Genomic DNA, 17,730 nt, shown 5'->3' with positions numbered 1-17,730 from the left:
TTCATGCTGGCTTGGATGGGCACATCGTGGATTTGGAATTGGCTGGAAGACCACAAGCAAAGCTAATCGTAACTACTAATAAGGGACTGATGTAGGAACCAGCCTTATTTATTATCTTCACTAATGATCCAGAAGAGGCAGCTCACTGGATAAGAATTGCTTTGGCTTTTAAACTGAGACAAGTGCCAAATACCATACACAGGCAGCGGGAAACAATCTCAGCTCAAGAGATTAAAAAATGAGCTAAAAGAAGGTTTATTTTTAGCAGTACAAGCATATGTATCTGGGGAGAATTATCTATAATACTTATCCTCTATGCTAGGAAGAAACTGAGATTCAAGTAAGCTGAACATGAAAGGGCCTGAGTTACTCGTGTACTTAGTTCATGTGAGCGTTAGCATATTGTCTGCACGTGTGCTGCATCATTGCTTGTACATCTGGATGTAACATGGTAGTGCATCAGAGTTCTATGCTTACTTTAATGTAAATTAACGTTACATTTCTTTGCATTTATTCTGCATGGGAATGAACAGCTAATATAAATGAAAAGTCATAACCAGTCCTGGCAGAGGTTAACACAACATGGCATCCAGAAGGTCAATGAAATTTTGGACTGCCTACGCAGCTGTACCACCCAACAGAGATGCTATGGATTCACTTGCTATGATTCTTCAGGCCTTTCCATTGCCTAAAACCCACTCTGGATGCCAAGACCCGAAAGTTTTGTAGTCAAAACTTTCCCCCGCTGGTGACTGAGGTTGGATATGCCTAAATGTCCAAGGCACTAGTTCATGCCCTTGGAGTCTTCTGGGCATCTTTGAATATGCAAATCCTGAGAGTGCTGCGTTGTGGGACACGTAAGCCACGCCAAAATTCATAAGCCAATGGCTGCATCACTCACCATCCATGGAGCTCTGGTACAGATTTATAGTGCGCTCTTTTCTCTGTGATGTTTATGCAACTCCTTCCAGTTGCCTTCCCACAGTGATAGCAGTTTGCACTCCATCTCACCTGCTGTAACTCATCTCTGCTCCTCCAAAGGAGGCCCTAAAGCTGCAGCCGGGGAGCACGTCCCACCTAGGTCCTCCCCCTGTGGCAGTCTCTCCCAGTTTGCTGGAGGTGCTCTTCTCACAGAGCCCCAGGCAGGGTCTGGCCTGCTGTGGACTAAAAGCGAACTAAGCATCGTGTCTTTTCCCATTAGCAAGGGCAGAATGTGTTCACCTCTCATCACCCTTATAGGTTTTAAGACCAAATTGGGCTCTGAGCAAATTACAGTCCAAGTGGGGGTCATAGTTTCTTCCTTTTTATATGCAGTAACCTTGAGATTTCATCACTGACCTGGTAATTCAAATTCACATCCCTTCTTTTTCTGACACAGTGCAAGAATTTAAGCTGATGCCTCTAAGGCGAGTGTGCTGATGGCTAGAGCCAGTCTCTCTTATTGCAGCTCTGATTGAAATTACTTATATAAAATACTCAAATGTTCTTCAGAGCAGGGCCTGCAGGGAAGTACCCCAAACTCCAGGCTCCAAAGTCACTCTGTTTCTTTGTCACCCAAAGTGTAAGCATGGAAAGAAACTGTTCCTGCGTGGCAGAGAGGAACTAATTGCAGAACAGCTTTGAGTAACAGTTTTCAAACTGTGTTACATACAGCACAACATGGACATTGTCCAAACAGTTGCATGCTTCCACTTGCTTGCAGTGAGGAGCACAGAAGTATATAAACAAATTTTTCTTCTTCAGGGTTTGTTTCCAATGCTCCATCTGGTTTAATGTCTTGTACCAGTACTACATGACTCACAGTAGCTGCACGAATGTCTGTAGAAGGTAATTTTGAAATACGCTGTCTGTAACACGCCTAACCTGCATTTTTTAAGGACTGGCTTTATGCTCTGAAGCACAAGGGTTTACCTTTCTTCCAGAACTGTGGGGCTGAGTTCTGGGAGTTGATTGTGTGACTTGGCCTTGCAACATCTGTCAGGAATAAATGTTCGTACATTGTAATATTTGGTGAGTTGAAAGCTGATAAAATATTTATTTAAACAACACAGGCTCTGAAGAATTGTAATTTAATTCAATTGGAGTGGTGGGGCACTTCTGGCAGTTAACCCAAAAATCTGTTTAAAAAATTCTCACCTTAATTATAGAGAGGTTCAGTTGGTTTGTTAAAATTCCACAATGCTAGTGTGCTCAGATAAATTTTGCAGAAATAAGTTCCCTGACTTCCTCGAGTCTTGGGTGAGCAGAGAGATATTTTGTCTTCAAACTTACTTTTCTCAAGCTATCATCTTATATTACAAGATAAAATAACTTTTTGTGTTCTTTATCACATTAATTACCTCCTGTCCAGAAAATAAATTTTGCAGTCTTTTTAGCTTCACTTCTTAGGAGAATCTCTTACTTGTCTCTAAAATATCTGTTTCTGCTTGATTTTTTTATTTTATTTTATTTTGATAATGGGAGAACAGACCTGGCGAAATATCAGAAGAAAGAACAAAGCAATGACTGCAAAAGTAGCTTTTTAATAACCATTTCAGTATTATTCTTATGCATCCTAATGCTTTTTGTTTGCTTTCTACAGTGCTGCAATACACTAAGCAGAGATTTTCACTGAGCTGTTCACAGCACTGTGCAAATTGTCACATACAGTTTAGGTTCTTCTCTTCCGTGAATGTACAATTTTGAGAAGGTCAAGGACTCCTCTAAGGTGGTGAACTGTTACAACTGTGCACATATTATACAGCCACTATCAGGGCATTCCATGCACCCCTATGTAGCATCTTAATGTGTAAAACCAAGCTTTTATTGGTTGTAAATGGGAAGAAAAAACCAAAACATTGAAAGCATTGCAATTGGGAGCTTCTAACTGGCAGCAACTGTGTTCTCTTTCTTGAACCTTAATTTGAAACAGATGAAGAAAATAATATTATTTTGATTTTTTCTTTTTCTGGAGTTCATCTTTGCAACTTTAGCACAGTAACAAGCTATAAAGTCTATGGATAGTTTTCCAAATGCTGCTTTCTGTAGCAGAATTCATTAGCAATCAGCTAATGAATGAAATAGTTGGGGTTTGGGTTTGGGTAGAAGAGCACGACATGGATGCTCTGCCTCGGCTTCTCCTCTCAGCCCCTCTCCTCCCCCATCATTTTTTTTTTGGTTCTGACACTTTTGCCATGAGGCTTTGAGGAGGCATATCTGTTTTCTTACTTAGTTCACTAAGCCTGTGAATGAAGTATACTCACTTGTATAGAGGGAGGAGGTCTGAACACTGGGAAAACAAGCCTAAAGGCATTAGAGGTAGACTGGGAATTGTTGCATGAGGAAGGTAAGAGGACTGGATGATGATGAAAGATGAGGAATTCAGTATCTTTAACTTGAAGAGGAAAAAAACATAGGCTGCTTAATAATGTATAGAATGAAGTCTCTGTCTCCCTGTGTTTCAAATGTACCCAGCATATTTTGTGAGTTGCAGCCATTGGAACAATGCTAAACAAAACTCTGAGGAAGTCAAAAAAAGGAGGAACAAATAAGTTATGATACCCAGCAACCCACTTCATATGGATGTGCAATTGATTACATTGTAATATTTGATTAGTTGAAAAGTGATAAAATGTTTCTGACAGGGGTACTCCAGGCCCAAACCTGTAGTCCTTACAGAAGAAAATTCCTGCTGGAAAAGAGTGGAAGTTTGACCTGTGTCCTACAATCACAGCTGCGTCTGTGAACCATGACCTAGCATAACAACTTGAAAGGCAAATGAATTCCTATTAAACTAAATATCAAGTGAGATCAGATAGTTTTGTCCAGTACATTTTGATGCTGGGTGTATAAACTGCAATCTTTCATTTTATTGCTAGGTTTTTAGTTCCTCAAACAATGTATTTGCGATAGCAAAGCTTTAGAGCAAGAGTGTAAAGCTCTGCCTCAACACAAAATATAAACCATTATTTGGAATTCTAGCTGCAGGGGACTGAAATTTTTAATCCCTTTTCATTTAGATACGGAAGACGGTGTATTGCCCAGCTCGTCACAGGAAACAATCTCCTTGAGAGTATTTGTTGACATGAAGCAAAATTCTTCTAGGCGTTCCAGGGAGAACTACTGCTTATAAATGCAGCTTTATTCATTAGAGGCATAGAGTGTACACAGCCTTGAATTGAAGAAAAAATTGTGAAAAAACCCTGAATATTTTTATTGCGTGTAAGTAAGTCATGCACTCCACATTGGTGTAGAGCAATGAATAAGAACGCATCTGCTAGTCACTTCCCTCCAAACTGACTAAAATGAGAGTAGGGTCAATCCTTGAAGAGTTAGATGTTTGCTCAGCTGTGTCTGTTAGGTTTCTCTGCTCAGCTTCTGCAAGCAAGGTCAGCATTTTACTCTGTCAAGTAAGGCATATTCCTGTAGTTTCAATCTTTAAAGGCTACTACCTCAGACAAAATTGTTACCAGTCTCAGCAGACTGTGAGCCAGCCCCATGGTGTTATTAGCAAGACATGGAATAACAAGAATTTACACGAATAATTACATGGCATAGAAACCCTAGTTTATCAGCCTGGTTACTAAGTGAATTATTGGACTCTGTTCCTGGGGTCATGAAATTACTCCATTTTTATATCTATGTTAGATATTATGCCAACTGGTAAAACTTCCAGCATTTCTTACAGAATACTTGCCAGGGGTAACACCCCCCCAAGTCAAGACCCATTCAGGTCAATGAAGACTGCGATATTAAAAGCCATATGAATGATCTAATAGGTGAAATTACTTTGACAAATTGAAAAAAATAAATACTGCATAAGACTGAAAAGGCTCTTTTCCTTTGACATCACTCTGAGTGATTAAGATGACGGTATTACTTAAGATGAATTGAGCTATGAACATCCTTAGAGATATTGTCAAGGAACTAGCAATCAGTCTTTCTCTGTCTCCATCCTATACTTTTTATTTATTGTATTACGTAGCTTCTTTCAGTGTAATCTTTTAGTTTTATTCGTCTTTTTTGGTGATCTCACATGAACAACATAATTACTGTTGTTGAAACGAGTGAAATTTTAACGTTATATACAATTGCAGCATGGAAAAACTTACGATAAGCTGGAAATCGATAAAAGGTTGTGTGACCATACAGGTTCTGTGCAGTAATTTGGTCAGAGAGATGCCTCAGCGAAGGGTGCAGTAGAAAAACGTTTAATCATCCAAATGTGCTACATGCAAACTGCTGACTGTTTTCTCCAGGCCAGTACCACACTGAATTTGGATGTAGACCATTCAGACACAGGTAGTTAACATGGCCTATGGGGCCCAGAAGCTCTTCCTCTCTCTCTCCCCCTCTCTCTTTACCCACTTTCCCTCTCTCCCAGGGCCAGTTACACCAACCCATCTCTGTTTCGTGGCACCTTTTGCAATGTGGCGCCCAGCTGGCCCTCCCCAGCCCGGATGAGGAATCCGAGAGCTAGCCAGCCACCGAGCACATAGCCTCTGCCGGGAGAGAGCACTACAGCAGGAAGGTATTGTTAAGTCGGGTGTGTGAAGTGATACACAGTGCTCTTGTCCCTTTATCTTAACCAAACATCAGTTTGAAGGAACTTTACAGGTATTATCAGTTTCCCATAGTTTCTCGGAGCTTAAACTTTGGAGATGAACCAGAGATGTCCTCGTTTCCTCTTACCCCTTGCAACAGTGCTTTCCAGTGGCTGATTTCATTTCTGTATTTAGTGGCACCTTCAAAATTAACTATGTCTTCATGAACTTGGCAGTACAATTCATAATCTTTAGAGGTCCTAGCATGAACATTTCTCTTTGCAGATTTACACTCCTCAGAAGTAAACACATTACATTTTATTAGATCAGTGCCCTATGAGATGCTGAGTGCTCTCCTTTCCAGATGGCGTAAAGGAATGAAGGAATGGAAGTGTCCAGTTCTTTATGGAGACCTTCAGGACATCTTAAAATATGGCTTATCAACTTTCTTCGGTTTCTAGATACAATTTTCATTTGTAGTACTCTAAGCCTAGGTCAGCTTCCCTGTGAAAAATATTAACTTTTACTGACTGACTCGAGATCAAGTTCTGCCCATCTCATGTTGAGTGTACAAACAGTAACAAATTCGTTTTTCCAAGGAGCGGTCTGCCTAAGTTCCTGGTAGCAAATGGTGGTGCCCAATTAAACTGGACTTGCATCATTTCTGAGTTCAAACTACAGGCACTGCCATGGTTACTGTAATGTTTGGGGAGGCTCTTTCATCCATGTTACAAAGTTTTTATCTTTTGCAAAGGCTGTTTCATGAATCCTGTTTCCTGCTGCTCTGGAGCTGGACGAATGGATAGTACTTCTTATGCCCCTGCACAGGTTGCATGCATTAACCAGTTCAAGCACTGTGGCAGCTTTGCTACAACAAGAAACGTATGTGGAACAGATGAAGGCATGGATTCACTTCCAATGAACCAGCAGACCCGCTGTTAAGGGGAAGTAAGCTGATCCAAAATACACGGGCAGAGCAGATGTTCCCTGCTTATTAGTGTAAAAAATGAGATGGGATCCTGGGGCAGCACAGCTACAATGTACTGGGCTGCCTGTTACTCAAACCAGAGTGCAAGGTGCCCAGCTTAGAAGATGTTTATCATCATAATGCAGAATTGTCAGGGACACATATCTAGAGTACAGAAGGATAGATCTCCCATCAGGAAATGACAGCTCCGTGCTGCAGTTTTGGCATAAGCTAACTACAGGACTTGTGTACTGATGTACTTTCTGACTGAGACTAAACAGACTCAAAGGATTTCCCACAGATGAAGAGGTTTTTACGTGAATAATCTTCCTCCTACCTGTGCGGGGAGCATAGGTGGAAGGAAAGCAGTATCGGTGCAGCACTAATCTCTGACTCATTTGCAGCTGTCATAAACTGCTCCAATGTCTGGTGGAGGAGTGGTTGACACGCAGGAGCTCCAAACAAGGATTTGGATCGCAGAAAGGTGATCACTGATACATCCATTTTGGCCAGTTCCCAGGGTCTGTGCCCCCAGAATGGCTCAGCCATGCATTATGAGGCTGGTGAATAATAATAATAAAGGAAAAAAGAAGAATTTTACTTGTGTGTTGAAAAAAGTTGGGGTAGAATTCTGTAATGTAGAAAAAAACCTCTCCGAGCAGCACTGGGTTGGTTTCTCAGTTAATTTGCAAATCTTATATCTTTGCTGTTTTTAAACATGCTTTTCAATTCATGCTCTTGAATTTGGGTGCAATTCTAGGGAGAGATGCTTGAAATTAAATTGTTGGCTCTCTGTGCTCTGTGGTAACTCTAACCCTTTACTAGGCAGAAGAGAAGATGCAGCTGGGGTGCAGACAGCTGCCATTTGGAAGCCGTAACACGGAGTGCATTCTGGGGTACCTCACTTCTTCTGTGATGGGAATTGTCCTCCTGAGCAATTCCCTGCTGTCTTTGCTGTTGACCAGCCACCTTCAGCTGAACTCAGTAGGCAGACTGATACCTCCTCGGTCGTGTTGGTTGTTTGAACTGCTCTGCTCTTAGATCTGTGCCTTGACGTCCTTCCTGCTTCAGTTCTCCAGCAGCAGAGAGCGGGGGGTTGTGCTTCCCTACTTTCTTCAAGAAAAGAGGGTGACCTCTTGTTTCCTTCCCAAGACCTAGGGGAGCCACTATGTTAGAACTAGATAGCTGTATCCAGCCAGACCCTGACGCAGCTGCGTGAAAGATATCATTAATTGGGGGGCAGATAGATAGGAAAAAGGAACAGAGTGTAACAAGAGGAACAGACTGTAACCAGAGAAACTCATGTTTTCCCTCGCTCTTCATTGACCCAGGATAGGGAGAGCTTGAAGAAAGGCCGATTGCTGTTTTTTCCTTGAAACTCTCTGGTGTTTAAGTTGAGACACAGTGAATTAGGGGTGCTCATTGCATTTGGCTGACTGTGTAGCAGCACCAGCTGCTCTCAGCCAGCCTCCTAGCTACAGTAACAGTTGTGCTCCATCCTTTTCTGCAACACTTCATTTGCAGCCGTGTCTGAAATTTTCCCTGTCTGAAGGACAGGTTTAATAGCAGAATTTGATGGGTTTAGTGCTACACAGTCCTGGCAAGTGAGATCTGTGGAAATTTTGTATTCTGTTAGCAATAACAAAACTGTTGTCTTTACCAGTAATCTGATTCATCAGGAATAAATGCAGCCTTCAGTTTCTGATTGGACTCATGATTAGAGACCCACGAAACAGGAGAGGACTGACATTGCTGTTTCCATGCTGCTGAGGCAAAGAGCAAGCCTCAAGAAACCCTAAATTTACATGTTAAAAAGAAGCAATACTAACGGGATCTATAGTGGTCTGTTTTATTCAAGATTGCAGTCAAGTACCATTTTCCAATGAACTGACACAATCATATTAGTAGTTGTGCTGAGTCTACACACACTGTCACGTAGTTGTGTTACTATGAGGAATTTGGGAAAGTATGCTCTCTGGAAAGTGCTATTCGTGGTGCTGTTCCAGGATGAAACATACCGCATTAACAACAGTATCAGTAGTACTTCAGGAACTAATCCGATTCCTTGAACAAAGTTTTCAGGAGATTTACAAAAAAATTTTTTTTTTTTTTTAAAGAGGGGTATACTTGACACTGCTTATAAGGAAAGCAGACAGCTGTGCACTCGGAGCTGGGTTTCCCACTGTGCTGCAGGAGAGGTACATCAGTCAAACTGGAATAACACTAGGGGCAGGCAGACCCCTCTGTCTTTGTACCTGCTACTCTTCCATGGCTTCAGGTGTTACCATCATCTGAAAGAAAAAAAAACACGGCCATGACATTGCATGGAAAGGTCCCTGAACAATCCCAGCCCCTGTCTTTGGTAGAAAAAGATCAAGCTTAAGGAGTGAACTTAAACATCACACAGTGCAATAAGGTATCATTAAATTACCAAGTTGGCTCCAGCATCTTTCTGCTTGAGTCAGCTGTCCTGCCGAATACAGACATACCTATTATTTTTTTACAGCATTTTTGAGTGTTATAACTAATTCACAAGCTCCCTCTGCTGGGCTTCCAGCATAGGAGACTAATGGCAAAGCTCCTGTTAGGTTATTTGTAGACTGACCCACTTTTTCAGCTTGTTTTTGACACTTTCTACAGCATCAGAAAAAGCGTATGATCAAATTCATGTAAATGGCTTTTTAGAAGCGTGACAGAGAGAAGTTTGATGTGTTAGATGCGTATTCAAATTTTTTTATATGCATAGAAGGCGGCTTTTTCCACAATAATGTAAGTGTAGCTGTTACCTTCTAAAAGTACTGATGCATCTGTAAGAAGATAATGATAATTGGCATTCAGTAATGCCTTCTGTTATTTACATACAGGAATGAGCTCTAAGAAAATAAATACAGATCTTTTAAAAGAATTAAAAGCTTGCAGTCCTCAGATATACTCAATACAATATGCAGTTTTATGTAGCAGTGGTTTTCAAAAGGCAAATCATGAGCCAAGGGGCTTGTAGCAAGCATTCAGAGGAATGATGAAGTGCTGAAAATGTTACTGTAATGAGAAGCAAAGAGCAAGTCCTGCTTCTTTCTGCCTAATTCTCAAGGTCAAGATTTCTGTCTACAGTTTTTGAAACATATCTAGGGCCTAGCATTATCATAACCAATATATTATGAAATCTGTCTTAGTAGATTAAAAGAGTTTGTGAAATTATTTACTTCCAACTAAACAATCTCAGGCTGAGAAAGACTGCTAACAACAAAAAAGGACAATGTTCTGTGATTGCTGTAGACATAGCACTTCCTTGCTGACTTTTAAAGGGGATTTACTGAATAAAGTACCTGCCTTAAATAATTCACAAATTTCTGGAGTGCCTTAATGGGAGAAGGCATATTGTCTGCAGTGGCACAAGAGAAAAATGGAGAGACTTTAGAAACAATCACAGTGGCTTTTTTTACTGTAAGTAGAGCTCGTAGGCACAGGCAGTAGTACAAATACTAAGTATTATAGTGCTGCTTAAGCATTGTGCTTAAAGTAAAAGATATATGGGAACGCAGCTGTCACCAGTGTGAGCGGAACAGTTATTTAACAGCGCACAGCATCGCTGGACAATGTTTTAAAACAGAAGATAAAGAACACCACTGACCGATTAGTACGGAAATTGCAGGTGAAATGTGGAATGCATGTATTCCAAACCTTGATCTAGTGGGGAGACTAAAATGAACACTTCTAATGTGATAGGATAGGTTGTGGTGTCTTTAAAAATACAAAAAGAGTTAGCTGAAATATTAAACCACCAGCAATGTATCTCTTAGTGTCAGTAGTCTTTTGGCTAAGTACTGACATGATAAAGAATAATTTTACCTACTGTGTAGCCAGCTCATATTAAATGACATTCAAGGAGTTTCTCAAAAAATGTAGCTATCTCAAGCATGAAATTTTTTTCCTGGGTAGCATATTCTCATATTGGCTTTATTCTTCATCAAAGCATCTGACAGCTTTCACCAGAGGAACTGATATCAATTTATCCTTTAAAAGCCTTTGGGATGATCAGTCTATTTCTTTGCCATCCCTAATTAAACATACAGCTTCAGTAATTCCAAGGGCCAAGGAGACATTGCGACTACACTGAAATGAAAATGAACTTCTTAGAACCATGGCTACACCATTTGTGTATGTGGTTATGATTAATGCATTCTATGATTGATGTTTTGGTCATAAGTTTTTAGCTGCTTTAGTAAAGGTATTGTGAGGGAGCATACAGAGACTAGCCACAGATTTTATTTCTTGGCAAGGTGAAAGAAATCTGAGGAGGTTTTAACACAGATTTGGTTGAAATAAAATGTGGCAAGCCGATGGAGATCTTAAATGTGATCTCTGATCATTTGACCTTTGGAAGGCCACTAATAATGATGGCAAGTGAGGGTCTCTGTTCCAACCAACCATTTCCTACAATAAGGATCAAATACACATCCTTCATATTTAAGTTTTTTGGAAAACAGGCAGCAGCCCTACAATGACTGTGGATTGAGGGACTTGGTAAGAGATATTCGGAGGCAGCACAAAAATTTTCTTATTTAGCTATTAATTAGGACACATCTCATACCTGCCTCAAGTGTACAGGTCAGTCCGAGTGGCCAGAGAGAAGATTGCTTTCAAGATATACAGGTTATCTTCTTTTCCATTTTCTTTGGTAACGTGGAAGTGGGTCAGGATGGGTTGATTTCTATCATCCATTCTGATCATGATTTTAAATAATCATTTTTCTTCTGGCTTTGCATGGGGGCTTTTTTTGCATTCTGAAAAAGAGGTGGTATTCATTAGCATATTTCATTATGCCAGCCAAAAGGGTATACTGTCTATACACTTAAGTAATCATAATGCTTAAGTGTTTGTCTTTTTACACTTACTTTAAGTTTAAATCCATTTAAAATACACAATCAGCATTTTAAAATAGTCATTAATTCAATTTAAAAATTAAATGTGCTGAACATAAAAATATGCTTAGCAAAACATGGTTTGTATTGAAAGCCAGTTGATTTATTAAGTAAAGGAACCATTACATACAGAAAATGAACTGATTATGATTTTTCTAATCAGCGTGCCTTTGCCTTCCAGAATTACAACTAGGAGACCTTATCCTTCAGATTTATTTTTAAAGGGTTACCTTACTAATCGTTTTACAGAGTACAGAGTACAGGATTTGGAGGACTAGGTCCCAAACTGCAGACAGTAAAATGAGAGCTCTGGGGAGACTGCAGTGTGTCTCACCATGAATCTGATCTCATCGTTTGCTTAGGATTCAAACCGTTTCTTTAAATTCAGTGAAGCCAAAACAATTCATTTAAAAATGACTGGAACTGAGTGAAGTCTCCAGGTGTTAACGGCTTATTTACTTCTACTGCAATAACATTAAAGAACACTAATCAAGATCAGAAGTAGGTTGTTCTCCAGGTTGTACAAATATCATAGTCGTTTGGAGCAGCTGTAATAAAACGCCTTGTTATCAGGGGGCAAGGTAAGATAGACAAACAAGATTTTTCAGCCATTAGTTTTCATTCAAGTTCTAAGTGACATTAATTATCCGTAGCATATTTTACATGTCAAATGAGAGAATATAGTTGATAACAGATGTTGCCTCCATACTTAATGCTAACAGTATTTTTTAAACTTGAAGAAGTAATTGTAAATCCTATGATAATACAAATTATAGCAAAACCAAATGTGTTCAGAAACATTTTAAAGACATTATCTTGATATTCCAGTTAGTTTTAGGATTACTCTTTATCTTGTCAAAGCTATTTCTACAGCCTTTTTCCTTTTTCTGCATCATTTTGCCTTTTTTTTCTCAGTTCTGTTTTCATAAGTTGAAATATTTTTTTGCAAAGTACAGCTGCCATACGGGCTTTCCTCTAAAGCCAAAGCACTACTTCAACTAAATTATTTTAATGATCTAGGTATTGGTCAGAAATGCACAGATGTGGCTGACCCAGAGGAGGTTGTTGATGGTTGCAGTGAATTGCATATCATTAGAGCTGTAGTTAAAACCTGTAAAACCGATTCCCCACTGAATGCTTTAGGTCAGTAACTTGGAAAAGTTCATGTCTGGTGAAATACATAACTTGTCAATCTTGTTTACTTTTGACACCACTGAGAGTAAGGCCTTAGTCGTTTCTCAGGGCTGCGTTAAAGGCAGTGTTGACCTGTTCATGATGATAAAGTTCCATAAACATAACTAGTCTCTCTTCATAGAAACCTGTCTTGCACTTCATTTTTCTTAGCATTTTCTTGAAGTAAGAAGGCCTGACTCTTTTACTAAGATGTTTCTGAACCCACATAGGTAGTATTGATTTTCAGTAAAATTTAGTAACCTTTTCCTTGCTTCCTCTTTTTTATATTGTCTGAGAAAAATCTGTCTAGCTCAGTATGTCCCAATAAAGCCTGTAACATTTACTTTTTCTGTAGGTCCGTTTTCCTTTGTCTTCTCCTGATGTTTCTTCCTCCAGTCTGGAGGCTGTTGTTCTGCAGCTTGCCTGGTGCTTGTTGTCAGCTTCCATCAGACTGATGGATCTCTGGGAAGGAAAGGCAGGAGCTCTTAGTGAGCCTCTTTTCACCTCATCTGTGCAGCTGAAGATTTGAGAATCACTCTCCTGAGAGGGGATGAAACTCTTCAGGGCGCTGGGGCGACTGGTGGGAGGATCGGGAGCACAGGTAGTTTTTTCCTCGATCCCTTTAGTGGCAGGGCAGAACACCGAAAGGAACAGGAAAACTCATCGGATCAACACGTGGCTCAGGGGCTGGTGCCATCGACAGAATTTTGGCTTCTTTGACCACGGGGAGGTTTACACGGCACCGGGCCTGCTGGCGACGGACGGAGTTCAGCTGTCTCACAGGGGGAAAAGGATTCTCGCGTGTGAGTTGGCCGGGCTCATCGAGAGGGCTTTAAACTAGATTCGAAGGGGGACGGGGATAAAACCAGGCTCTCTAGAGAAGAGCCTAGGGACCGCACGCCATTGTCGGGGGAGAAATCGGCAGCCCAGCTCAAGTGCCTCTATACCAATGCACGCAGCATGGGCGGCAAACAGGAGGAGCTGGAAGCCATTGTGCAGCGGGGTAGCTATGACTTAGTCGCCATCACGGAAACGTGGTGGGATGAGTCGCACGATTGGAGTGCTGCAATGGACGGCTATAAGCTTTTCAGAAGGGACAGGCGAGGAAGGAGAGGCGGTGGAGTAGCCCTGTATGTTAGGGAATGCTTCGACTGTCTAGAGCTCAATGGTAGTGATGACGAGGTCGAGTGCTTGTGGGTAAGGATGAGGGGGAAGGCCAACAAGGCAGATATCCTGCTGGGGGTCTGTTATAGACCACCTAGCCAGGAAGAGGAGGCAGACGAAATATTCTACCAGAGGCTGGCAGAAGTCTCCCAGTCGCTAGCCCTTGTTCTCGTGGGGGACTTCAACTTTCCGGATGTCTGCTGGAAATACCACACGGCAGAGAGGAAACAGTCGAGGAGGTTCCTGGAGTGTGTGGAGGATAACTTCCTGACGCAGCTGGTAAGCGAGCCCACCAGGGGAGATGCCTCGCTTGACCTGCTGTTCACGAACAGAGAAGGGCTGGTGGGAGATGTGGTGGTCGGAGGCCGGCTTGGACTTAGCGACCATGAAATGGTAGAATTTTCGATACTTGGTGAAGTAAAGAGGGGGGCCAGCAAAACCGCTACCATGGACTTCCGGCGGGCGGACTTTGGCCTGCTCAGGACACTGGTCGAGAGGGTCCCTTGGGAGACGGTCCTGAAGGGCAAAGGGGTCCAGGAAGGCTGGACGTTCTTCAAGAAGGAAGTCTTAAAGGCGCAGGAGCGGGCTGTCCCCATGTGCCGCAAGAAGAACGGGCGGGGAAGGCGACCGGCCTGGCTGAACGGGGAGCTCTGGCTGGGACTCAGGGAAAAAAGGAGAGTTTATCACTTGTGGAGGAAGGGTCAGGCAACTCAGGAAGAGTACAGGGATCGCGTTAGGTCGTGCAGAGAGGAAATTAGAAAGGCAAAAGCCCAGCTAGAACTCAACCTGGCCACTGTCGTGAGAGACAACAAAAAATGCTTTTATAAGTATGTTAATGACAAAAGGAGAGCCAAGGAGAATCTCCATCCTCTATTGGATGCGGGGGGGAACGTTGCCACCGAGGACGAGGAAAAGGCTGAGGTACTCAACGCCTTCTTTGCCTCAGTCTTTAGTAGTCAGAATGGTTATCCTCAGGGTACTCAGCCCCCTGAGCTGGAAGACAGGGACGACGAGCAGGATAAACCCCCCATAATTCAAGAGGATGAAGTTCATGACCTGCTATGCCACCTGGACGTTCACAAGTCTATGGGGCCGGATGGGATCCACCCGAGGGTTCTGAGGGAGCTGGCGGAGGAGCTTGCCGAGCCGCTCTCCATCATTTACCAGCAGTCCTGGTTAACAGGGGAGGTCCCGGACGACTGGAGGCTCGCCAATGTGACTCCCATCTACAAGAAGGGCCGGAAGGAGGATCCGGGGAACTACAGGCCGGTCAGCCTGACCTCGGTGCCGGGGAAGATCATGGAGCGGTTGGTTTTGAGGGCGCTCACGAGTCATGTCCGGGACAACCAGGGGATCAGGCCCAGCCAGCACGGGTTCATGGAAGGCAGGTCCTGCTTGACCAACCTGATCTCCTTCTATGACCAGGTGACCCACCTAGTGGATGAGGGAAAGGCAGTGGATGTGGTCTACTTGGACTTCAGTAAGGCCTTTGACACTGTCTCCCACAGCATTCTCCTAGAGAAGCTGGTGGCTCACGGCCTAGACAGGTACACTCTTCGCTGGGTAAAAAACTGGCTGGACGGCCGAGCCCAGAGAGTTGTGGTCAACGGAGTTAAATCCAGTTGGCGGCCGGTCACGAGCGGTGTTCCCCAGGGCTCAGTACTGGGGCCGGTCCTGTTCAATATCTTCATCAATGATCTGGACGAGGGGATCGAGTGCTCCCTCAGTAAGTTTGCAGACGACACCAAGTTGGGCGGGAGTGTTGATCTGCTGGAGGGTAGGAAGGCTCTGCAGAGGGACCTGGACAGGCTGGATCGATGGGCTGAGGCCAACTGTATGAGATTCAACAAGGCCAAGTGCCGGGTCCTGCACTTCGGCCACAACAACCCCAGGCAACGCTACAGGCTTGGGGAAGAGTGGCTGGAAAGCTGCCCAGAGGAAAAGGACCTGGGGGTACTGGTTGACAGCTGGCTGAACATGAGCCGGCAGTGTGCTCAGGCGGCCAAGAAGGCCAACGGCATCCTGGCCTGTATCAGAAATAGTGTGGCCAGCAGGAATAGGGAGGTGATCGTGCCCCTGTACTCGGCACTGGTGAGGCCGCACCTCGAATACTGTGTTCAGTTTTGGGCCCCTCACTACAAGAAAGACATGGAGGTGCTGGAGCGCGTCCAGAGGAGGGCAACGAAGCTGGTGAAGGGCCTGGAGCACAAGTCTTATGAGGAGCGGCTGAGGGAACTGGGGTTGTTTAGCCTGGAGAAGAGGAGGCTGAGGGGAGACCTCATCGCGCTCTACAACTACCTGAAAGGAGGTTGTAGCGAGGTGGATGTTGGTCTCTTCTCCCAAGTAACTAGCGATAGGACAAGAGGAAATGGCTTCAAGTTGCGCCAAGGGAGGTTTAGATTGGACATTAGGAAAAATTTCTTTACTGAAAGAGTGGTTAGGCCTTGGAACAGGCTGCCCAGGGAAGTGGTGGAGTCACCATCCCTGGACGTATTTAAAAGACGTGTAGATGAGGCCCTTAGGGACATGGTGTAGTGGGCATGGTGGTGTTGGGTTGACGGTTGGACACGATGATCTTAGAGGTCTTTTCCAACCTGTATGATTCTATGATTCTATGATTCTGTTTTTGAGAAACATGTAAATTTACTGGTTTATGTAAGGAACTCTTAATAAGGATGTACATTACGGCATGCTCGTAAGATTAAAGGCAGTACTTTATCTTGTGCACCAGCAAAAAAGCAGAGTCCTGAAAAGATGTCCAAGAAAGAAAATTGTTATAATAGACTTGATGTTTGTTTTGATGTTTCTGTTTAGGTGCTGACCCCAGCACAAATAAAATCAATTTGCCTGGCCATACTAGAATCAGGAAAGCAGTATGCAGTGAAGAAGAGGAAACCGTTCCCACTCATGTATTCCTACTACGGAACGGAGTATCTTGGTGAGTAAAACACACCAACTGCTTTGAAAGTGATGCTGTGTGTAGATGCTGAGCCAGTAGACGCTTCAAAAATAAAATACATAAAACCTACACTGTGGGATTTCTCCTGACTGAGTTGGGACCATCCAACCTCCTAAAACTGCTAAGTGGGACTGAGGAGCTGGAGGGAAGGACTGACGCTGCCCGGTGCTGGGGAACGCAAGAGGTGCCTGTGCTGCCCCAGGGGAGCTGCAGGCAGCAGCTTCATTCCCTCTTTTCTTTTCTGCCCTGGTAAATCTGCCCTTGCCAGATGGAGGCAGCGAGAGGTGTGGTGCCCATGCCTGTGTGGAGAAGATTATCAGAGAGAACTGTCAGGGGATGTTATTTGTTAGCTGCTGTTGCCCTGCAGGGACTTGCAGAGTGTTTTTTGGCCGTAGCAGTGCAACTAAAGCATGTGGTCAGCTCCTGCCCATCGCAAGCAGCTTAGTTGGAGCTCGTCTGAAGCAGTGGTGAAAGGTCATTGAGCAGGTCCCTAGTGGAGTCCTCAAGGCACAATATCACACTGCAGAAAGCGTGAGATTGGTTTGCAGATGTTAGTGAGTTCTCTGGCAGGGAAGCAGAGGGAGAAGTCACTGAGTGACTTCTGCTCCACAGACCCTGGCAGCTACAGACAATTCTTGCACTGAAATTCAGGTTTTAACTGACTGACACTGTCAATCAGTAACTGGGAATACCGTTTATGGTCCAGTTTCAATTTGGGTTCAACAAAGACTTCAGAATAATGGTCCAGATACAGCAGTGTGTCAAGAAGAATAACATCTTGAAACAGTATTCAGTTTAAGTTCAGTTTAACTTCATGCACTGAGTTTCAGTCATATCAGAGTGAGAGCAGAAGAGATTCATATATAGTTTTGCATAGCTAAGGGAACTGGAAATGACAGAAGTAGTAACAAATCATAGTGTCATGCACCTAGAAAGCTTTTATTCCAAGCACTGTTGTAACATGGATAAAGATGATGAAAGAGCCATGCACTTGACAAGGAAATCAGTCCCAAGGGAAAGCTG

The 17,730-nt window shown here is 43.1% G+C and overlaps 1 protein-coding gene across 4 annotated transcripts in view; it reads left to right on the top strand.

The window, feature by feature from the left end:
- The window catches only part of LANCL3 (LanC like family member 3), a 44,562-nt gene that overhangs the window by 14,603 nt on the left and 12,229 nt on the right, over positions 1 to 17,730 (top strand). For all 4 annotated transcript variants that reach the window (XR_012677401.1, XR_012677400.1, XR_012677397.1 and 1 more), the window contains exon 2: positions 16,563 to 16,686. Coding sequence is in view for 1 of the 4 variants with exons in the window: in XM_075174394.1 (XP_075030495.1) it covers positions 16,563 to 16,686 (124 nt within the window). In the remaining 3 variants the exon portion in view is untranslated. The remainder of the gene's footprint in view (positions 1 to 16,562; positions 16,687 to 17,730) is intronic.

The sequence above is a fragment of the Calonectris borealis genome, chromosome 1 (genome assembly GCF_964195595.1).
Source record: "Calonectris borealis chromosome 1, bCalBor7.hap1.2, whole genome shotgun sequence".
NCBI lineage: Eukaryota > Metazoa > Chordata > Aves > Procellariiformes > Procellariidae > Calonectris > Calonectris borealis.
This window is presented reverse-complemented; position numbering and strand designations above follow the sequence as displayed.